The sequence below is a fragment of the Panthera tigris genome, chromosome B3 (assembly GCF_018350195.1).
Source record: "Panthera tigris isolate Pti1 chromosome B3, P.tigris_Pti1_mat1.1, whole genome shotgun sequence".
In the NCBI taxonomy this organism is placed as follows: Eukaryota; Metazoa; Chordata; class Mammalia; order Carnivora; family Felidae; genus Panthera; species Panthera tigris.
This window is the reverse complement of record NC_056665.1, coordinates 13122422-13146381: the sequence shown is the minus strand read 5'-3', so window position 1 is coordinate 13146381 and position 23960 is coordinate 13122422. Positions and strand designations below refer to the sequence as shown.

The 23960-nt window shown below is 47.4% G+C and overlaps 1 protein-coding gene across 11 annotated transcripts in view; it reads right to left on the bottom strand.

Moving 5' to 3' along the window:
• MCTP2 (multiple C2 and transmembrane domain containing 2) overlaps positions 1-23960 on the bottom strand; it is a 268029-nt gene that overhangs the window by 182134 nt on the left and 61935 nt on the right. For all 11 annotated transcript variants that reach the window (XR_006218419.1, XR_006218422.1, XR_006218420.1 and 8 more), the window contains exons 3-4: positions 17370-17432; positions 15808-15916 (exon numbers count right to left, since the gene is read on the bottom strand). Coding sequence is in view for 4 of the 11 variants with exons in the window: in XM_042988136.1 (XP_042844070.1) it covers positions 15808-15916; positions 17370-17432 (172 nt within the window). In the remaining 7 variants the exon portion in view is untranslated. The remainder of the gene's footprint in view (positions 1-15807; positions 15917-17369; positions 17433-23960) is intronic.

Below are 23960 nucleotides of genomic sequence, written 5' to 3'. Positions count from 1 at the left end.
CAGGATGCAGCCATGTAAAGAGACTAGAAAGAGGGTCAGAGAGAAAAAGGAAGAGTAAGCCACACAGCCAAAGGATGTAGCTTCCCCGAGTTTCTGCAGAGGGTACAGACTTCAAGATCTGTAGTCTGGTCAGCTCGGGGTGTTCCAGAAATCCACACTGCCAAAGCACACATAGCTATTCATACCCTAACACTGTCCCTTCTATTAATAAGAATACTAAAAGTGTCCTCAGCCCAGGCTATTATTTGAGCATAAATTTAAACCTAATGAAACAGGCAGCAACCTCCCTGGAGAAGAGACAAAGGACTGAAGCTTAGTAATGACATTAACACTGGGCGTGCTCCCATTTAATCCTCCAAAGACTGTCAGGGATAGGACTATGTACACTGTCATCTTAAGGATGGATAAAGGTAGGGGTGCCTGGGTGGTTCAGTCCGTTAAGCGTCCGACTTCACCTCAGGTCATGATTTCACAGTTCGTGAGTTTGAGCCCCACGTCGGGCTCTCTGCTGTGAGGGAGCACAGAGCCCGATTCGGATCTTCAGCGCCCCCCTCCTGCTCCTTCCCTGCACATAAGTGTTCTCTCTTGCTTTCTCTCTCTCAAAAAATAAAAATTAAAATTAAAAAAAATTAATATTTTTTTAAGAAAAGGATGAGTGAAGTTAGTGAGTTCCCAGAGCCAAGCCTCAAGCCACAGACCCGTTTCAGTGTAAAGCTTTCATAACCAGAGCAATTTTATTTATTTTTTTATATGTATTTATTTTTGAGACACGAAGACAGAGCATGAGCAGGGGAGGGGCAGAGAGAGAGGGAGACACAGAATCCGAAGCAGGCTCCAGGCTCCGAGCTGTCAGCACAGAGCCCGATGTGGGGCTCGAACTCACGGACCGTGAGATCATGACCTGAGCCGAAGTCGGGACGCTCAACCGATGGAGCCACCCAGGTGCCCCATAACTAGAGCAATTTTAAAGCATAACCCGTCCCATTCCTCTGAGTCTGGGCACCTGCTTCAACCCAGACAGAGTGGAGGAAGTCACACGGTTTTCCTTCCAAAGCCGTGCCACGCAAGCTGATACAGCTCCTGCCTGGCGTCCGGGAGCCTCAAGGCAAAAGCCCTGAGCTCCTGCGACAAGCGTGAGGCACCATGCTTCATGGGGAGGTCTCGTGTGGACCAGCCCTTGTGTCCCCGCACCCCATCCCAGGTTGCCACCGTTGGTATAAACTGGCCTGTGGGCCTCCGGGTGGCCAGTCCCCCAAATCAGGTCACACTCAACCTTCAAGTCGTTCCAGTGGAGGCTGCAGACAGCGTGTGGCAAAGGGAAGCGACGCACAGCGTGCCCTCTTGAAATCCCCCTTCCCAGCGTTCGTGAGCGTGTGGTGGGTTGGGGTTGCTATGGAGTGGGGCAACTTGTCATCACAGGGTGGTGGCCCCTTCATCACGTTGCCTGCTGTGCCCGCTGCCCCAAATTCAGCACGTTGTCAAGCTTTGGGGTTCGGATGGCAAGACGGAACCAACCACCCCATCAAGATTATGTCGCAAGGAAATCACAGGACATACAGAAACGTACCGATACGCCCTCTGTATTTCGCCCTCTGTTTACAACACCCACACCCCCCGGGGCAGAGGGCACCGTACCAACATCACAACGAAACAGGGTAAGTAAAAAGAGCCCTTTAGAGGCAGCTGGGTGGCTCGGTCCACGAAGCCTCTGACCGTTGATTTCGGCTCAGGTCATAATCTCAAGGTTCAGGCCCCCGTCAGGCTCCGTGCGGACAGGGCAGAGCCTGCTTGGGATTCTCTCTCTCTCCCTCTCTCTCTGGGAGTGCTCTCTCTCTTCCTTTCTGTCTCTCTCAATAAATAAGCTTCAAAATTAAAAAAATAAATAAATAAATAAACACAGCATGCAGTGGGGCACGTGCTATCTTGGTACAGAAACGAACCACTGGTAAAAGCCACTGGCAATGGAGAAGCCCCATTCAACCGGATGGAAGATGTGCTACCTTAAGTTCAAGTCAACGATCTTCAGTTGGACGGAAGGCGGTTGGTTACACGCAGCAGGCGCAGAAAACAGGCCGGTTTCGCTCCGAGGCCCTTCGTACGAATTGGGACGGGATCCCACTGAAAGAAGAGCTTAACTGACTCTATAAAACGGGAGAGCCACAGGGCCTTCTAATCAACTGCTGAGGACGCACGGTTTCCCAAAACAAAACACCACAAAAATCCCCAGAGGACAGGGCTCTGTTGTGGGAACACATTAAAAGCTGTAAGGACAAACATGGCTGACCAAGGAGGACCCGCATCCAAGTGGGAAAGGAACCAACAGAAACAGGTTTCAAAAATCAGTTCCACTTACTGGCTGTGGGAGCCTGGCGGGCTATCAACGCGCAACAAGTGGAGAAAAGCCACCCGCTACCTGGGATCTGGGATGGGTGGCTGCACCGCCGAACGTCTCAAGTTTGCTCTTGAAGGACGTTCTCCCACACCGGCCAGCTGTGTTTCCGTGGCTCCCACACAACATACCAGTGATCTCATGCCATCTGGTGTTCGGAGGAGGTACTCCGATGTGAAGCAAGCCCCATTTCTTGCAAAAAAGTACTGACGGTGACCTTTGGATACAGTAAACCTGGGGTGGTGCTGGCATCCGAACAACAACAAAAACCACATCCGCAAGATTCAAAGGGAAATCCAAGAAGCAGCCCTGATAGGCACCGTGTCTGTTTCTAACACACGATTAGAAAGTGGCAATCAGATCAGCAGGGAAAGGGCTATTTCGTCCCAACTAATTCAATAGCCATTTGGCCAGAAGTAAATCTAAGTTCCTACTCTGAGCCAGAAATCGAAATAAACTCGAGACAGATCAAAGACATAAAGGAAAAAGGCAAAACGAAGTAGCAAAGAGAATGAATATAGGTGGATGCGTATTCCCTTTCGAGAGAGAAAGGCCTTCCTTGCTATAAAAACAAAACAAGAAATTCTCTAGAATAGGACTGTAAGACTTGAAAAGATCTCTGCCACAAAACTCTATAAACAAAACTAGAAGGCAAATAACAAATTAGAAAACTCTAGGGGCGCCTGGGTGGCTCAGTCGGTTAAGCGTCTGACTTCAGCTCGGGTCATGATCTCTTAGTCTGTGAGTTCGAGCCCCGCATCGGGCTCTGTGCTGACAGCTCAGAGCCTGGAGCCTGCTTCGGATTCTGTGTCTCCCTGTCTCTCTGCCCCTCCCCTGTTCATGCTCTGTCTCTCTCTGTCTCAAAAAAAACAAAAATTAAAAAAAAAAACTGCTAAAAAAATAATAATAATAATAAAAAAAAAACTCTATGTGAACGTATCTAGGGAGCAGAAGAAAGAGCAGTGATAATATACAGAACAGGCTTTGCACAAAAGACAAGCCAATAGCTCATAGCCAAACACACCTAAGGAATCACATTTATTAATACAAATTGAAACAAATATAACACTTCTTCTCCATCAAACTGACAAAGATAAGGTGCACACCATGCGGGGAAGAAAAGGAAAGCAGACCCCAGCGATGTTATTGCTGGGTCCGCAGTAGAGGGAGATAGTTCCCAAGGGTGAGCTGGCAATTCTAGAAAGAGAACCTCGACCTGCTCAGATCAGGGAACACAAAGCATCCGCAAAGACGTCAAGAAGAAAGTTGTACGTCCGGATTTAGGCACAAGAATGTTTGCTGCAGGATTAGTGCTGGGGATAAGAATTCTGAGAGACCCGGAACCAGAACACTGAGTAAACAAACAACGATGCGGTAGATTCATTTTTTCTTCTCAAAATAGAATTTTTGTAATACGGGAAGCACATGTGTGGTGAACAAAAGCAGTGATCAAGCCGTTTCAAGTCAGATCCGGCTGTAGTTTGAAAAGTCAGATCGATTCTGGGGCGCCTGGGTGGCTCAGTCAGTTAAGCGTCCGACTCTTGGTTTTGGCTCAGGTCAGGACCTCACAGTTGGTGAGTTCGAGCCCCACACTGGACTCTGTGCTGACAGTGCGAAGCCTGCTTGGGATTCTCACTCTCCCTCTCTCTCTCTCTCTCTCTCTCTCTCTGCCCCTCCCCTGCTCGTGTTCTCTCTCTCTCTCTCTCTCAGAATAAATAAATAAACAGGAACAAAACTTTTAAAAAGGAAACAAAGAAAATTGATTCTTTACATATCACGTCAGTATGGCACGTTCAGTAAAAGTGACAGAGTGACTGAGGATGATGCTTGTCTACACTGCCGTGTCTTCCCAGGGTGGCCACTATGAGCGTTTTTCTGAGTCAAATATAAGATGGGGAAAATTAAACCATCAACCCGTAACAGAGTCCTTATTCCCATCACTAAAAACTAGCCTCTCCTTCATTTTTGCTGACGCGCAAACACGAGGTAGGAACCAGGCTCAGAAAACACCCTTCACCGGGGCGCCTGGGTGGCTCAGTCGGTTAAGCAGCCGACTTCGGCTCAGGTCATGATCTCATGGTCCGTGAGTTCGAGCCCCGCGTCGGGCTCTGTGCTGACCGCTCAAAGCCTGGAGCCTGTTTCGGATTCTGTGTCTCCCTCTCTCTGACCCTCCCCCGTTCATACTCTGTCTCTCTCTGTCTCAAAAATAAATAAACGTTAAAAAAAATAAAATAATAAAATAAAAAGGACTTCATTAAAAAAAGAAAACACCCTTCACCACCACAAACCACCCTCTGCCCCCCACCTTCCCCCCGGGGGCAGGGAAGCTAAGGGGAGGAGTCTAGGGCAAAAAGAGAGAAGAGCGAGAGATATGCAAAGAGGCAAACAAATTGCCAAGAAACTGGGAAGAAAAGCCATCGTAAGACGGGTAGAAATGCCACGAGCCCTTCCCTTTCCAGAGGGAACCTGCAAAAACCAAACCAGACCAAAAAAGACAACAAACACAGTAATAATCGTTAACTACTGTTTCCTCCAACCCCACCCATACCACCACACGTCCCCTCGAGCATTGCACACCAGGTGAATCCTCACAACTGCTGCTAGACGGTACCCGACTCCACGTTCAAGCTCGCGTGGTCTGCACCCAGGGTCCCGGGTTCACACGCAGCGGTGCTCCCCAAAACTTTGCATCGTGGCACAAACGAAAACCATGGCTGTTGTTGGAATGGCAGCGTAAATGGGGGAGACTGCTGAGGGGCTGGCCCGGGCTCCACAGAGCTGTCGGGAAGGCTGAAGGGATGGATAACCTAGAACACCGCTCAGAACGCACCTGTCCGGAAGCCGCGTGGCTGTTCCTCAGTGCACAACGCTGAGAACAGTTCTCAGCGTTGTGCACTGAGGAACAGAGTTCTGGAAACTCCCTATCTGTCCCGCAATTACAGATGTAATGAGAACAGCGGGTTTCTCTCTAGCTCTGATACAAGGGTATCTTTTCTTTTTGTTCTTTTTATTTATTTATTTTGGGGGGGGGGGGAAGTGCCTGAGTGGGGGAGGGGCAGAGAGAGGGGGAAAGAATCCCAAGCAGGCTCCCTGCTGTCAGCACAGAGCCTGACGTGGGGCTCGATCTCACCAACTGTGAGATCATGACCTGAGCCCAAATCAAGGGTCGGATGCTTCCCCGACTGAGCCACCCAGGTGCCCCGTATACATTTCTTCTTTAAAAAGAAAGGATTCAAGGGTCACTGGGTGGCTCAGTTGGCTACGCATCCAACTCCTGGTTTCGGCTCACGTCATGATCTCGCAGCTTCATGGGTTCGAGCCCCATGTTGGGCTCTTCGATGACAGCACACAGACTGCTTGGGATCCTCTCTCTCCCTCTCTTCCTCTGCCCCTCCTCCACTTGTAATGTCTCTGTCTTTCTCAAAATGAATAAACTTAGAAAGAAAGAAGGAAAGAAAAAGAAGGAAGGAAGGAAGGAAGGAAGGAAGGAAGGAAGGAAGGAAGGAAAGAAAGAAAGATTACAATCATTAAAAAATTTACGGTTATAGGGGCACCCGGGTCGCTTAGTTGGTTAGGTGTCAGACTTCAGCTCGGGTCAGGTTCTCATGGTTTGTGAGTTCAAGCCCCATGTTGCGGTCTCTGCCATCAGCACACAGCCCGGCTTCTGATCCCCTGTCCCTCCCCTGCTCTCTCTCTGTCTCTCAATCGCAAATAAATAAACACTGAAACAAAAAAAAAAATCTAAAAGAACAGGTATGAAAATTAGCCTATTAAATGGCAAAAGGAAAAGAGGTCTGAAATCAGAGATACTGGACATTTGAACATTTTGGTGGCAGAACAGGAATTTGCTAAACACCTATTACCTGGCAAACTTTTCACACTAGGGCGGGGGTCTTTCAGCCATTCTTTCCAAACTGGAAAATGACTTATCCAGCATGTTCTTCCAGGGTGTGCTACTGAAGCTGTGGCTGCTCTGAAAACAAAGGTCAGCCATCTACCTGTGCTGGAAAAGGAGAGCGGTCTGCTAGAGGAATGGGTCACGAATCTTCATTACATAAAACGCACATGAGAAGAACCATGAGGCACCCGGGGCTGGGGGGTGGGGGTCAGTCCATTAAAGTCCAACTTGATTTCAGCTCAGGTCATGATTTCAGCTCCGGAGTTTGAGGCCGCGTCAGGCTCTATGCTGGCAGCATGGAGCCCTGCCTGGGATTCTCTTTCTCTCTTTCTTTCCTTCTTTCCTTCCTTCCTTCCTTCCTTCCTTCCTTTCTTTCTTTCTTTCTCTTTCTTTCTTTCTTTTTCTCCCTCTCTCTCTCTCTTTCTTCCTTCCTTCCTTTCTCTCTCTCTCTCTCTCTCAAAATAAACAAATAAACATTAAAAAAATAGTAAGAAAAACCATCAATCCTCAACCCTCCCGCCTCCAACCCAAATAATTTTTTTTGGCCCTGATAATGTCGCACAAAGTCCCTCAAAGGGCTTTTCTTTCCTTTTTGCAACACTGAAAAGTGGCCACCAGAGGGCAGCAGCAACACAGTATTCTTCCAGGGCACAGCAGGATAGTCCCATAGCCACCTTCACACCAAGGGCAAACAGGGCTTCAAGGCAAGGGCTCCTGTTTTCCAGGAATTAATGCTCTAGGGGCTTTTTGTTTGTTTGTTTTTTATTTTATTTTGTTTTAGAGAAAGAGAGAGCGTAAGCAGGGTGGGGAGAGAGAGCAAGAGACAGAGACAGAGAGAATAAATCTCAAGCAGGTTCAACATGGAGCCTGACTCAGGGCTCGACCCCACAACCATAGGATCATGACCTGAGCCAAAAATCAAGAGTCGGATCTTCAACTAACTGAGCCACCCAGGCTAACGATCTACGTTTTAATGGGATTTGATCTGAGCCTTCTTCCCAGGACAAGAGGCCTTCCCATGTCACAGAGCAGTGCTCATACCCGGCCTAGAAAAGGGCCGTTGGCATAAACACCACCAGCTTTAAGACCCCAAAATATTTCTTGACCACATTTCCTTCCAAGAGAAACCGAGTCCAAGGTTCAACTCTCTCTATGTGTCAACCTCATTACAAAGTTAAAAGGACTTAAATTTGATTGGTCATATCATGTTCCTTCTGTTTGACCAATCTATAAAGACCCCCAGGAGTTACCAGACTCAGATCAAGAACCCAAAACAGGTATGTGTCTCGTTTGGTCCAAAACATCACTGCATGTAGAGCCTCCCTGAGAGAAAAAAAAAAAAATGGGAAGGAAATGGAGGTATAAAGGCGTAAAAGGAAGAAGTGAGGATGTGGAAAAGGGAAGTAGAAACACTGAGGAAAAAAAATAGTAAGATAGGAGGGCAGGAGGCGGGGTGTAGACAGAGACAAAGGTCTACCCACAGGCAACAGGCAATTACTGGGATAGAGCAGGGAGGTGGGGGGATGCTGGGTCTTCCCTCCTGTAGATTGCTCAAGAAGATGAACTCAAGGCAATGGCTAGACACTACCAGCGTTCAAGTAAGGCTCATTTTTAGAAAGACCACCTACAGCACGGCAGGTTGTTCAGCAGAAAGAATGGGGCTGCTTAATTAGTACTGAGCTCGCCCATACCGGACTGAGTACGGGCAAGGCTAAAAGACCTCGCGTGTCAGAGAATTGAAGGCAATTCCTAACCAACTAGAGAATGATCTGTGAAAGGCAATCTTCTAAATGTGGCCCCGCTTCTAGCACAACCTCATGAAAACCTGTCGGCCTCCCAGGTGTTATTCTTATATCCATGATGACTCACGGATGGACAGACCTGTTCGTGACAGTGAGTTACCGGTTACCCGCTATTTTCAGTTCTTTTGAATGACCCATAGATTCTGCTGGGTTTATTCAATGCACACACACACACACACACACACACACACACACACAAAACACCTATGTATTCTATACAAGGGATAGACAAGTTAACAGTTAAAGACCCCGTGTGGGGGCGCCTGGGTGGCTCAGTCGGCTGAGCGTCCGACTTCGGTTCAGGTCATGCTCTCGCGGTTCATGAGTTCGAGCCCCGCGTCGGGCTCTGGGCTGACAGCTTGGAGCCCGGAGCCTGCTTCGGATTCTGTGTTCCGCCTCTCTCTCTGTCCCACCCCTGCTTGTGCTCTGTCTCTCTCTGTCTTTCAAAAATGAATAAACACACAAAAAAACTTTTTTTAAAGACCCTGTGATGCTCTGGGTAACAACTACATAACACTACGCTCTCCACACCATTGCTAAACCTAGCCAGCATGCTGAAGCCAGAGCTCCCTCCTAATTCTGCCCAAAGAACAGTTGGCCAGCTTTAGGGTTTCACAAGCCTCCCCCCAGGCCCCAGAAAATCTCCCAATTCCACCTTGATAGTCTGCATAACAAATCAGCACTGTGTCTGAGGCGGAGAAGAAAGAGATTTACATAAAAGGTCCACAGCACTCTTTCACGAAGGAAGTCCACTGTCCAGGCCTGGCTGACGGCACCAAAACTGAGACGGGTTCTCTCGTTTCTGAGACGCTTCCCCCCAGTTTGTTTCTGGATGGGTCAAGTGACCGAAAGCTTCCAATCCTCCGGCACGAACCTTGGAAGAGCCTTTTCGCGCCACTTCTCGAAGCATGTCAGAGATGCCTTTTCCTGAGGGGGATACCGTGACTTTTCACTTTACTTCCCATTAAAATATAAGGGGAAAAAAATGACTTTTTGCCACCTAATATCTCCAGAAATTTTTTTTCATTATTCAAGGTCATATTACTGATATGCTCATAAATAAACAAAGTTTTTACTTTGCCACACCAGAAAGCAGTTTCTTAGAGTAAAACTCAAAAAGCAGATCACGATATTCTAGACAGAGGTTGGCAAATGTTGGCCCATGGTTCAAACCCAGGCCACCGCTTGTTTTTGTAAATAAAGTTTTATTAGAACACAGTCATGACCATTTGTTTACATGTTATCGTTAGATACTAACCCTAACCAAGAATTCTTTCTCCTTGGCTGTTTGGAAAACCACTAACATTTTTCACTTTAGAAAAAAATTAAATAATAAACCAGATGTGATCCGGTACTCTGGATAACTTCTGTCAGTTTCGTGCAATGTATCATTGGCACCGAAAAGCCACATTTTATTCAGTTACTTCTCCCTCTCTCTTCAGTTATGCGGTGATGTGACCAAAAAGGAAGTGAATCATTAAAACGGATCTAAAGGTAATGGCTGTTTGGGCACTACACCAGCAGAGATGAGTAGCTGTCCCTGAGCCCTTATGACCCATAAATCCTAAAATATTTACTTTGTGGCCCCGGACAGAAAAAGTTCCCACCCCACGTTCTAGACAGAAAGTTCCATAAGCGTAAGCACTGCTTATGCAACAATCTAAAGAAATACCAAACTCTTTCCTCAGAGAATGATTCATCAAAACGGTTTTCCTCCCTAAACATTCAGAAACGAAACCGTGCGACTGACTTCCATATCCCAGAGGCGTCCCCCTTCAGAGCCGAGGGCATAATACATTTCAACAACACGCCAAAGGCCTCTCCGTCATAAGTGAAAATCAATTAAAAAAAATTAAACACTTAAAAAAAAAAGGAAGCTGGAGACTAATGCTGGAGAGCAAATACGTAATGAGGGAAATCCATATCCCAGAGGCGTCCCCCTTCAGAGCCGAGGGCATAATACATTTCAACAACACGCCAAAGGCCTCTCCGTCATAAGTGAAAATCAATTAAAAAAAATTAAACACTTAAAAAAAAAAGGAAGCTGGAGACTAATGCTGGAGAGCAAATACGTAATGAGGGAAATCCCCAGGGAAAGACAATGTTGTGCCTAGTAGAGAACTGAAGCTCTACCTACTATCAGGAGAAGCAAGTGTTTCTTCTCGTGTGCTTCCGGACCACCTACATCAGCATCACCTGGGAACTTGCTAGAAATGCAAATCCGCGGGCCCCACGCAGGACCTGCTGAATCAGAGCCTCTGGGGGTGGGCAACATGTGTTTTCATCAGCCCTCCAGCCTGCCCTGATGCCCATTCCAGTTTGAAAATTACTGGTGCGAAGGACTGTGGTGGACAAAATCCTGAGGCCGGGTTGGGTCCCATAGAAAATAACGTCGTAGGGCGCTCGGGCGGCTCAGTCGGTTGAGCGTCCGACCACTTCGGCTCAGGTCATGATCTCGCAGTTCAAGGGCTCGAGCCCCACGTCAGGCTCTATGCGGACAGCCCCGAGCCTGGAGCCTGCTTTGGATTCTGCATCTCCCTCTGTCTCTCTGCCTCCCCCCTGCTCATGTTCTGTCTCTCCCTCAAAACTAAATAAACATTTAAACAAATAAAAAAAGAAAGGAATGTTGTACTGATAAACAACGAGTCTCAGGCAAAGGAGGCAGGAGCGGGAGCAAGCATCCTAATAGTTCCGATCCCTGTCTAGACCAACCGTGCTCACTCAAATGCAGCCCCACCTTGAGAAGGCTCTGGGACATTTTCCCGATCGCTAATATGATGCTTATGAAAATCAAGCAGAAAATCAATAGAGTCACAGTGTAGGAGGCACAGCGCACCTCAAATCATGGAAAAAGAATCGGCTGGGAGAGGGATATTTTGTCAATAATGATTAACTTGCCCAATAAATACAAGAAGACGGACAAGAACAGTCACTGCTGGTTACAAAAGATACAGGTTCTGGAACAACACGGTTTATGACCTAGACGCCTTAGTAGGTATTTATATTTGGATCGTGTTAGGTTTACACAAGATAAAGCCAAAGTCATAAGACGTTTTAACTCTGATGAAACTATTCAGACAGAGATGACAACGGCCGGGATTATAGCACAGGCTATGGTCTCTCTTTTGTCCCCAAACGGCCGAGACATTGAGCAAGCGCACCCACACCGCATTATTTTGGTTTTTTTCTACCAGGTGCGACGTCTTCTCCATCATCCACTGAGGTTACTGACCCCCTACTAGGAACCTGCTGCTTGGAATCTATCATTATGATACGTCAATGGTGGTAGGGCCAGAGAACTCACTCTGGGAGAAAGATCCAGAGAACACGGGTAAACTGGAAAGGGGACAGCTGGTGTGCGGGGGTACTCCAGGGCCTGCACTCCCTCCCCAAAGTGACAAACTCTTAGAGGAATTCCAAGAATTTAAAACAAAACGTGGTGTTTAAAGGTTTGGAACACCCTCTTCCTAGTCAAGTTAAATATGCTCTCCATGGAACATTCTTCTCCAGCTCCAGAGAAGCTGTCATAAGACAAGCTCGATAATGATCCTCATTTGACAGAAGCCCCCCATGGGACACCGTGCCAATTCAAAGCAAGAGTTGGTGTTTTTGTGGGAGTTAACTCTACACCGGTTTATGATTATTCCCTAGGGGTTATTTCAGGTATGAAATGCTACCCGCTCAAATCAGTAAAAATAACATAAGGGATGCATCTATTAAAAGGCATATGTTTACGACAATAGTGCCCAACGACAGAACATAAGAAGTCACACGATCGATAGATGAGAAATTATGATTTTCATAGAAAACACATTTTACCAACAAGGAAAAATGAGATTTTCCCCCCACCATTTTGAAGTCCTATATCTGAGGAAGTACAAAGATACAGACAGGCAGGGATAGCAATTTTGTTTTTTAAAAAAGTGAGCAGGGCCGCCCGGGTGACTCAGTCGGTTAAGCGTCTGACTTCAGCTCAGGTCATGATCTCGCGGTTCGTGAGTTCAAGCCCCGCATCTGGCTCTGTGCTGGCAGCCCAGAGCCTGCTTGGGACCGTCTCGCTCCCTCTCTCTCAGCGCCCCCTCCACTCATGCTGTCTCTTCCTCGAAATACATAAACTTTAAAAAAAAATTTTTTTAAGTGAACATATTTCATGGATCCTGAAAGATGGAAGTCAGGTGAGATCAGATCGGCAAAGAGCCCGCAATCCAAAACGTGAGCAGAAGAAAGTTATAGCAAAAAGGTTTCAGAAGCAGGGCTGGGTGGGAGCATGTAAGGGTGTGTGGTGGGTAAACCAGGGATGCTCTTAACTTGCAGGCAGCAGGTAGGGGAGGCAGCTGGTGGCCTGAGAAACCGTCGGTTTCTATGCCAACCGACTAGCATAGCCTGTAACAGCTGGGCCAGCACCGTCCTCTCCCCTTGGGGCCAACCAGTGACCAGCAACAGACTTGGACTGCAAGCTGGAACAGGGAGCGTGAACAGTAAGCCAGAAAGGAAGGCTTTGGGTGAGAGGTGATAACTGGGAACTGGGGATAACTGGGGGGGAACAGGAAGGAGCTGCCTGAACTACTGATTCAGCCTGTCCATTCGCATATCCTAGCCCTGCTCGCTATCAGGGAAGGGAGGACACCGTAAACAAAAACAGCACCCGCAGATGGCGGGGCAAGGACAGAGGGACACACAGAAACGTGAGTGGCGAACACACGATACTGACATCCAAGGGATGAAGCACGAGATTTTAAGTGGAGACTTCATATTCTCAGAAATACGATGGTATCATCTCACTTGTGAAATAATCACAGGCTGATATAAAATTAAATGGCAACTCAATCCATGACCTGACTGCACAATGGCCACAAGTGACAAGAAAATGAGTAAGCTGGAAGGCCAAGTTGAGGAATTCTCCCTGAAAGGAAAAAAAAAAACCATGGGAAGAATGAGAAAGACAAGCTAACAGACTTAGAGCACTGAAAGAAGGGTCTAGGAGGTACTTTGTCCTTTTCACATTCCAGAACAGAGTAGAAACGAAGCAACAGGAAGAAAGACACTCAATTCCTTAGAATAAAAAAAAAAAAAAATCCCTTCTTCCTAAACAGAATAAAATTAAAAAAAACAAACACAAAAAACTAGAGGGGAGCCTGGGTGGCTTAGTCGATAAAGCATCTGAGTCTTGATTTCGGCTCAGGTCGGGATCTCATGGTTCCTCCATGAGTTCGAGCCCTGTGTGGGGCTCAGTGCCGACAGTGTGGAGCCTATTTGGGATTCTCTGTCTCTCTCTCTCTCTCTCTCTCTCTCTCTCTCTCTGCCCCGCCCCCACTCACTCGTGCTCTCTCACTCTCAAAAATAAATAAACATTTTAAATAAAGAAATTAAATAAATAAGTAAAAAAATAAATAAACTATAAAGAAAACACAAATATATTTGCCTGTAAGGAAATGCAAAACTCTAAAGGATAAAAGTGGCCATAGAAATAAGACATAACAGACTGAGAGAAAAATACTTGCAACCTGTAATAAACAACCATTAATGCTGAAAGCTACAAAGAATTACAAACAGAGAGAAGAAGAAACTCAAATGAAAACTGGACGAAACCCACGTTCATTACCATGACAATCCACAAAGTACAAATTAACTTTTTTTAAAGTTTATTTATTTTTGAGAGAGACAGAGACAGAATGCGAGTGGATTAGGGGCAGAGAGAGAGAGGGAGACACAGAATCTGAAACAGGCTCCAGGCTCCGAGCTGTCAGCACAGAGCCCGACGCGGGGCTTGAACTCGCGAGCTGCGATATCATGACCTGAGCCAAAGTTGGACGCTCAACCGACTAAGCCACCCAGGCGCCCCGACAAAGTACAAATTAAAATAAGGAGAGTCCACACCCAATCTATGAGATTGCCCAAAAGGAACAGTGATAAAAGTAGATATTCAACAATAGTAACATACTGTAAGAGAGGGCATGCTTTCTGCCTTCTGGAGGACAATTTGCCAGGGTTTCTTAAATTTTTAACAACACGTATCCCCTGGATCCTGACTTATATTTCTAGGTTCTGTCCCGGTTGCTAACAACAGTTATCTTTTTTTTTTTTTATGTTTGTTTATTTATTTCGAGACAGAGAGAGAGAGAGAGAGAGAGAGGGAGGGAGAATGAGCAAGCTAGCAAGGGAAGGGACCAGGAGAGAGAATCCCAAGCAGGCTCTGCACTGTCAGCACAAAGCCCAACATGGGGCTCGATCCCACGAACGGTGAGATCATGACCTGAACCCAAATCAAGAGTTAGTCGCTTAACCAACTGAGCCACCCAGGCGCCCCAACAGTTAACTTCCATGAAGTGCTAGAAGCCAGATGTAGTTTTAAGCACTTTATGTAAGTCATTACCTTCCATGCTTTTAACAGCCTACAATAAAGGTTACTATTATTACCCTCATTGTATAGATGAGGGAACAAACTCACAGAGGGGCCAAGGGACATTTCTTGAATCAAACAACAAATGGAGAAGGGAAGGCTTTGAGCCCGGGCAGTCTGACCCCACTGTCTACACTTAAGCACATGCTACTTTTTGAAAGATGTATTCCTATTTGTGCCAAAAACAAACACAGGGTGCTCATTACAGTATCATTTACACTGCCGAGAAAGTTGAAAAAAAAAGCAGCAACTGTCGGTAGAGGAACTGAATAAATCACACATCATACTACGGAATGTTGCGTAGCATTTAAAAGAATGGAGATATACTTGCATGGAAAACCATCGTCGCTCTTGAATACGTATCATGAAGCAAAAAAAGAGCTTATTGTGGGCTAATAGGGACATTACAGTATCATGTTAATTAAAAACATACACGTGTGGGGGCGCCTGGGTGGCTCAGTTGGTTGAGCGTCCGATTCTTGATTTTGGCCTGGGTTGTGATCTCACAGTTCGTGAGTTCGAGCCCTGCAATGGGCTGTGCACAGACAGTGTGGCACTTGCTTGGGATTCTCTCTCTCTCTCTCTCTCTCTCTCTCTCTCTCTCTCTCTCTCTCTGTTCCTTCCCTGCTTGTGCGTGCTCTCTCTCTCAAAATAAATAAACTTTTAAAAAACACACGTATGTACATGAGTGTGTTTTAAAGGCACAGAAACAGGGGGAAAAGTGAACGAATCAAAAGACACGCAGATAACAAATGTTCTCCTGAGGGAGCGAAGCCCCGTGGGATTTCAGTGCAGGAAGGGGATGGGGTTCAAAGGGCATCTTCGGCTCTGTGTACATTTGGGGACCTCGCACGGACATCTTTTGCTTACGTATCATTCTCACGTCTATTCACATATACACATATTCACACACATGCTCACGTTCACATATACATAAGAAATTATGTACTTTTTACGTACGCTCACGTCTTTTCTTATGTGTAATTAAAGTGGAATCGAGGAAGCGTTTTCTTGAGCAGCTGCTAGCCGCCAGGATAATGCTATTCTCGTGGCCTTATTTCATGGAATTATTACTCATATCATTATTGTGATGATTACTGTTCTTACTGTTGCCATTCTCGTTGTTCATTTAACCACACTAAAGGAAAGGAAGATGCAGGGTCTTCAAATAACTTTGCTGCAAATGCTCGATACCTTCGGGGTATAGGTCTGAGCTCCGCTCTGTTGCGCGAGACGAGAAAGGTGCACTAACAGCCTAGAAACAAGAGTGGAGAAACAGGTGCGCGGGCTACAAGGCACCCAGAAGAGCCAGGCTTACCGCAGCGATCTCGGATGACCAGGTTGCGGCCTTCCTTCAGGTGTATGGTGAGGAGGTAGGCAAAAGGACTGGGCAGGTTACTCACGCCATCGCCGGCTTCCCCAAACATCTGCACAGATGGAGAAGGAAGGTAAGTCTGGTGTCTGGGGACCGAGGAAGCGAATTTCAGGAACACCTGTTAACTTGAGAGCAAAAAAAAAAAAAAAAAAGGCGGGGGGCAGGGGGTCGCCACCTTCAAGCCTCATCTGCCACCCCACCCGCCTTGATGACCGGGTTACTAGGTCTTACTAACATATCCTCTATAATTATCTCCAGTGGGATTGTATCCAAATTCACGATGGGATCCTTGCAATATTTAACTCCCCCTGCCCCCCAAATCACACAAGGGGTATTATGCCCTTGGAAGTATATCGGTATCTGAAATACCCTTCAACTCAGCGATTTCCTGTAGGATTCTTTCTTTCTTTTTTAATTTTTTTTCAGTTTCTTTATTTTGAGAGAGAGCAAGCAGGGGAGGGGCAGAGAAAGGGTCAGAGAGAGAGAGTCCCAAGCAGGCTCCAGCACTGCCAGCTCGGAGCCCGATGCGGGGCTCGAACTCACGAACCGTGAGATCATGACCTGGGCTGAAGTCAGGGGTCGGACTCTCAACCCACTGGGCCAGCCCGGTGCCCCTGCAGGATTCTTTCTTCTAGAACTCGCGGAGGAACACGAGGGAGGAAGTGGCAGGCAGAAATGCAGCTGTGGGGCTGGCCCCGACAGACATGTGAACGCTTCTGAGGTAAAGTGGCTTCCTCATTTTCTCCCCCTTCCCCCCAAGCCCTTCCACTCCCCTGCACCTCCTCCACGTGAAGTAAAAACGTTGCAGTTCACGTTCAGGACCGCTCAGCTGCCGGCCTCCGCGGCCCGCAGGTGCATAAGGCACCTGTCCCTCCTGTGTCCACATATGATGCCTTTGCATGCTCTCCCCTCGGCATATTTTTCCTCCATTCCCTGCCCCCCCGCCGTGGTGTCTCCTACACTTGACCTTCAGTCTTCCTCCCCTCACCTTAGCTCACTCCCCTCCCCAGGAAGGCATCCACTCCCACAGGCCACCATGTTGAATGCAAGTCTCTTTTCGAATATTCATCAAATGAATCCAACTAAAGTTTCGAACCAGAGTTTTGCACTAGTCCCAATTGTTGTCTTTCCAGAGACAAGAGACAGATAAAGTAATTTATCGTTCACTTTTTTGACATTCAATTAATCGATTCTGTGGCTAGGTCTCCCTTGACGGCCTTCTTTTGAAAACTCCCCCGTCTAGGTTTCAAAGCACTTCAGAATGGCTTTGTCTCCTTTATTCTCCCACTCAACTGGAGAGCTGCTCTGTATTTTTAGAAAAATCCGTCCCCGTCTGACAAATCAATAGACTCGGAATTAATCTCTTCCAGCTAGAATTCGCCAGGCCGGTCTTTGCAATGGTTCAGCGTTCTTGAAAAATAAAAGAGGCAAAGAAATACAGACGTTTGGTAAGAAATATCTACAGTATTTGCTCTAGCGTTTGCTTTTAAGGCATTGTCACTCACAGATCGTTCTTCAAACTGCTGGGATGTCAGAGAAGCATTCAGATCACCACTGCCGCACAGCTTCTGTAAAGAAAAGAGAAAGAAACAACCTGCTTCAGGAAAGCAAAATGACATTAACCTACAGGGATATCCCCTCGAATGCGCCATCTGCGCGCTCAGTTTCGGGTATGCAGGCTGCTTTTGCGCGTGTGTGGCAAGTCCTGGCAACAAAAGTTTGATTCGGTGGAATCCACCTGCCTGCAGCCTCGGCCGTCGTGGTCACGATCGGAGCATCAGTGTGGATAAGGCTGATTCTCCTCCACCACCGGGAGGCTCCATCGTCCCTAGTCCGTCCAGGGCTTGGCGTGCAAGCTGCTTTCTTCCAGTGAACAAAATGCGAGCAGGAGAGTCACCCCACCAGCGCCCTCCCCGGGCCTGCCTGGCCCCCCTGCCCACCGGAGAGAAATGGACGGATCATGTACTGGAGACCCGGGCTTGTCACGCAGGAGGAGACGTTTCAAAATGTGATCCAGAAGACCTTCCTCAAGCCGTACCTTCGTGAGACTGTACCGTCACCAACCCAGGGGTAAGAAATGCAAATTCTGAGCAAATGACCTCAGAATGAGAGGTGCCTATGTTTTCTAATTTAAGATGCCCAGGAGGGGCGCCTGGGTGGTTCGGTGGGTTACACTTCTGACTCTTAGTTTTGGCTCTGGTCTTGATCTCTTCGTCGGTGGGATTGAGCCCCGCGTCAGGATCTACACTGTGCAGAACCTGCTTGAGGTTCTCTCTCCCTCTTTCTCTCTACCCCTCCCATTCTCTTTCTCTCTCTCCCTCTCAAAAAAAAAAAAAAAAAACAAATACCCAGGAAAGGATCCCACAGAGCAACGAAATGGGTAACAGTCAACAGTCAGTAGTCAGTGTAAGATACAGCAGACCTGTCCATTACACAGGTTTTATACATACAACACAGGTTCCGGAAGAATCTGGGGACTCCTTGAAGGTTTCTGGGGCTGGATGTAAGGATGGCTGTCTGTATGCAAAGGCAGAGTGGAAGGGAAATGAGCTAATGATCTTCTAGCATTTTTGGATATGTTTCTGTCTGTCGGGCACATTATCCAGGGCTGATTTCCTGTGTGAGAAACACGGGGTCTCTCCCTCCAAACAAGGCTGGGTAACTCTGAAGTCATAGGCAAACTGAGGCAGACAGCAGACCTGTGGAGGCTGCTTCAATGACCTTGAACCACTGAGGGGAGACGCGGGGACCAGGGGCACCATGGTCTTTGGTCTTTCCCGTCCATCGCATCCATCAGAGAGGTCCTGACACAGGAACCTGACACGGGACGGTAGGCTGCCTTCCAAGGCAGTGACACGCAAACACACACAGACACACACACACACACACACACACACACACGCACACACCACACACACATTCTTCGTCTCTGTCTCTCTCAGAGAGAGCTTCAGGCAGCAAGAGGTCCTGGGTTCCCCAGCACGAGGGCAGCTCTTCAGCCCCTAAGAGGCACGGCGGGAGGGTGAGGGGCCGTGAACAAGCAGGGGTTCTCTGGTCCACCCCCTCTGCATGCAGGGCCATCACAAAATGCTGCAACCAGGCAGCCATCGGCCCTGATCACAAGGTGGCCTGAAGCCTGACAAGTCCTTTCCCAGGAAGGACAGAGGCCCTGGGACTTCTGCACCCATGATTCCCACACCGGCCTCCTTCTCCACCAGTCCCAGGCCTAGCATCCCTAAGACTGCAAATAGAATTCATTTACTTCAGATTAATTCACCAGGACCAAGGGTGACTTCAGGCACTTTGACCTTTCGTGAAGGCTCCCAGCCCTGTGGTCACCAGAGTGACCTTGGCCCTGGACATACCACTGCTGCCCAGCCAGGAAGAGAGCCCTAACCCTCAGTGCAGGAGAGCTGTTAGCAGACTAGAAAAGAGGGGACAGCCTCTACTAGTCATCTCCCCCCCACCCCCCGGCTCTTCACACTCCTATTTTGTTCTGTGGGAAAGACACCCAGGATGGTTGGACAGGACTATCTGATGACCACTTTATGAGGACAATCAGAACCTTACTCAACTCCCCCAGTCTCAAAAGGTTTGCCCTTTTACAACACACACAATATCTCCCGGAAGCTTAACAACCCCTCTTCTAAAAAATTTTTTTAATGTTTATTTTATTTTTGAGAGAGAGATGGAGAGAGAGAGAGAGAGAGAGAGAGTGAGAGAGAGTGGGGGAGGAGCAGAGAGAGAGGGAGACACAGAATCGGAAGCAGGCTCCAGGCTCTGAGCTGTCAGCCCAGAGCCTGACGCGGGGCTCGAACCCACGGACCACGAGATCATGACCTGAGCCCAAGTCGGATGCTTAACCAACTGAGCCACCCAGGCACCCCATAAGAACCCCTCTTCTACCTGATTTATGAAACCAAGAGAGCCCAGCCACGCTGCCACGTCCAGAGCCCACAAGGCACCACGTGCCGTCTGATGCTCTGTGGCCTGAAGACCCACCAATGTCTCCAGTTTTAGGAAAAGAATCGATGTTCCACTTAACCAATCCTGTGCAAAGGCAATTCCACAAAGCCCCCAGCGCTGGGATCAGGATTTCCATTTAAAGTACGTGGTCATTCGCCAAAGACTGTGGTGGTCCAGAATCTTCTACTGTCAAATACAAAGGAGGACGGCCAGCGCTCGAAAACGTCAACCCTCAGAGGACACCCCAGACGCGCTCTCCCAACTTGGCCTCGTTGTATTAATTAGTCCACATCCCCACCGTGGCTTCCACACCATCAAAACTGACAGCTTTTATCCAAATATGTGATAAGCCTTCCACTTACAACAACATGGAAATTAAATGTGAAGAATGACATTAATTCAACATTATGGCTGGTTTTACTCACAGAAAAGTCACACAACTTAAACTTACGGTTCCCACGGCCACCGTAACTGTCACACACCATATATACACACGAACGAAGGAAACCGATCACCGTAAAGAAGAACAGAAATGCTACATCGGCACCAGAGGACACGTTACAGCTGCTGGGGGACACATAACCTTGAATATTCCCCTACATTCTGCATAGAGCCTAAGATATTACCCACTGAATAAAAGGTACACTACTTCACTTCTTTGTCAACCCAGTAACCACGTCAACGGGCCTTTTCTTTAAAAACAGCACAATTAAGGGGCGCCTGGGTGGCTCAGTCGGTTAAGCACGCGACTTCGGCTCAGGTCATGATCTCACGGCTCGCGGGTTCAAGCCCCGCATCAGGTTCTGCGCTCGCAGCTCAGCCTGGAGCTGCTCCGGATTCTGTTTCCCTCTCTCTCTCTCTCTCTCTCTCTCTCTCTCTCTCTTTCTCTCTGCCCCTCCCCTTCTCATGCTCTGTCTGCCTCTCTCTCCAAAATAAATAGATAAAAACAGCACAATTAAGATTTTCCTCAAAGGAGTCCCTGATACCCCACTATCATTAGAATGTATTTTTGATGTTCTCAACAAGCATAATCAAGTCCTCTGTTTTTTTTTATTTTACTTTTGAAAACTTAATGGTAAAATTGCCTTTTTGTATATGTGTATAGTGCTACATTGTTTATATGTTTATTTTGAGAGAGAGAGAGAGAGAGAGAGAGAGAGAGACCAAGCAGGGGAGGAGCAGAGAGAGAAGGAGAGGGAGAGAGAGAGAGAGACAGAGAGAGAGAGAGAATTCCAAGCAGGCTCCATGTTGTCAGCTCAGAGCCCAACATGGGGCTCAATCCCACGAACCCTGAGATCCCGACCTGAGCGGAAATCAAGAGTCACTTGCTTCACCAACTGAGCCACCCGGGTGCCTCCAATGGTACGGTTTTTAACACACACATATATTTGAGGGACCACAACAATCAAGGCAGATCTGTCACCCCATTAACACTTATTCATGCTATCCCACTGGGGTTTAAATCATCCCCAGCCCGCGGCAGCCACCTGTCTGTCTTCCTCACGTAATTTCATCTTTTCCAGAATACCATACACATGGACTCAGCCAATATGCAAACATCTGACACTGACATCGTTCACTCGGCCTAATGCCTTTGAAGCCTATCCAAGTCGTCCTCTGCAATCATTCAAACCATTTTGGTGGCCGAATAGTATTCGATCCTACATTTATGCATTTGGTGTTGGTTTCACAAATGCCAAACACGTTATTTCTAAGGACACAGGGAAAGATGAATAATTTTGAATATCGTAATGCTAGGGGCGCCTGGGTGGCTCAGTTGGTTAAGTGTCCAACATCAGCTCAGGTCATGATTTTGCGGTCCGTGGGTTCAAGCCCCGCGTCAGGGCTCCGTGCGGACAGCTCGGAGCCTGGAGCCTACTTCAGATTCTGTGTCTCCCTCTCTCTCTGCCCCTCCCCTGCTCTCTCTCTCTCTCTCTCTCTCTCTCTCTCTCTCTCTCTCTTTCAAAAATAAACATTAAAAAAATTTTAAATTGAATATCATAATGCTAAAAAAAGGCTAATAGGAAAAAAAGGTCTAATTACTTAGAAACATTCCAAAATTATGGCAATAACAACGTGGCATGAAAATTAGGATCTGGTTTAACCGTCTCTCCCATAACTCTCACTGCTGCCTTTTGGATAAGTGGTTTTGTGTTTTTTGTTTGCTTTTGTTTTCAATGACTGAGAGTTTGCATTGGTATTTCCACTCTACCTGAGCGGAAAAGGGTGGCAAGGTAATAAACTTTGCCTTCTCTTTAGGGAAGAGTCCTCTAGCTGCAGGAAGGCAAATTTATTAAAATTTAGCAGGATACGGGGAGATACGAGCATGGATGGGCCAATCATATAAAACAGAAAAGTCACCAAGGATCCTAAGAACAAGACACTGATGTGAATAAACAGTTTCCTTTTGTGTATGCTAAACGTGACCTTGTACAAATGCCACCTCCCATGTGGCTCATCCAAAGGCTCTCACCATGAAGTACACACAGGAAGCCAAATTATAAACCATGTAAACAACCGCGGGGGGTTTAAACTTCAGTAGGAGACATCAACCCACAGCCAGGAAAGCTAAATGAGGAAAAAGCTGGCTCAGGAGAGCGTTTCTACAGTCTCTGGAAAATACTCGGGACATGTCAGTATGGCAAGCAGTCCCCGTAAGACATATTGACTTAACCACTCCTCTCACGTCTAGGTTACCGAGAATCCGAACACTCTGGCTGACAGTGGTCACAAACACAAACACCCAACAAGACAAAGGAAGGAGTGAAATGAGCAAAGGGAATGGGATGGCGAGCCAGACCCTTAAGCACAGCCCGGATCCAGTGACAGAATCAAAACGACCCACAGGGCAACTAGAGAACAAAATTACGGTGTCTGGAGTACCTGCGGGGGGCTCAGTCGGTTAAGCGTCCGACTTCGGCTCAGGTCACCATCTCAATCCGTTCATGAGTTCAAGCCCCGCGCCCGGCTCTGTGCCGACAGCTCGGAGCCTGGAGCCTGCTCCGGACTCTGTGCCTCCCTCTCTCTCTGCCCCTCTTCTTCTCATGCTCTGTCTCTGTCTCTCTCTCAAAAATGAACAAACATGAAAAAAAATTAAAAAAAAACTAGATGTCTGTTCAGGAAATTCAGGTCTACCAAATGGCTGAGTCTATGCATATCGCGTTTTGACACAGCTTTGCAGGAAGCTATTGATCATACAATCAAGGTACATGTATTTAGTTTCCCCCCCACTCCCAAGAGTGTTTTCTCTGTAAGTGATCACCCTGGAATAATAATATGCAAAATATAAGTCGTGTGTGTGTGTGTGCGTGTATGTGTGTACCTATATACCCTACTCAGTCACATGTCAGTATTAATCAGTGACCAGCAGGGGCGCCTGGGTGGCTCAGTCGGTTAAGCGTCCGACTTCGGCTCAGGTCATGATCTCGCAGTTCGTGAGTTCAAGCCCCGCGTCAGGCTCTGTACTGATGGCTCAGAGCCTGGAGCCTGTTTCAGATTCTGTGCCTCCCTCTCTCTCTGACCCTCCCCCGTTCATGCTCTGTCTCTCTCTGTCTCAAAAATAAATAAACATTAAAAAAAAAATTTAAAAAAAAAATCAGTGACCAGCAAATTACAATCCACCACCTACTTTTATAGATAAAGTTTAAACTTTGAAACACAGCCTCACCTATTCATTTGCATACTGTCTATGGCTGCTCTCAGGATACAATCCCAGGGCTAAGAAGTTGCAATAGAGGCTATAGGGGCCACAAAGCTAGACATACTGATTATCCGGCCCTTCATGGAAAAAGTTGGCCCCTGGTATACTCAACCTTTCTTTTCCCGTTCAGTCATAGTTGTCCACTGACCTTTCACACGCTGTTTCCATGCTGTTACCAGTAGATAGTTTATTTCTTATTTTTTTTTAAATTTTAATGTTAATTTTTGAGAGAGAAACAGAGGACAGAGAGAGAGAGAGAACAAGTTGGGGAGAGGCAGAGAGAAACGGAGACAGAGAATCCAAAGCAGGCTCCAGGCTCTGAGCTATCAGCACAGAACCGGACACGGGGCTCGAACTCACGAACCCTGAGATCATGACCTGAGCCGAAGTTGGATGCTCAACCGACTGAGCCACCCAGGCGCCCCACTTG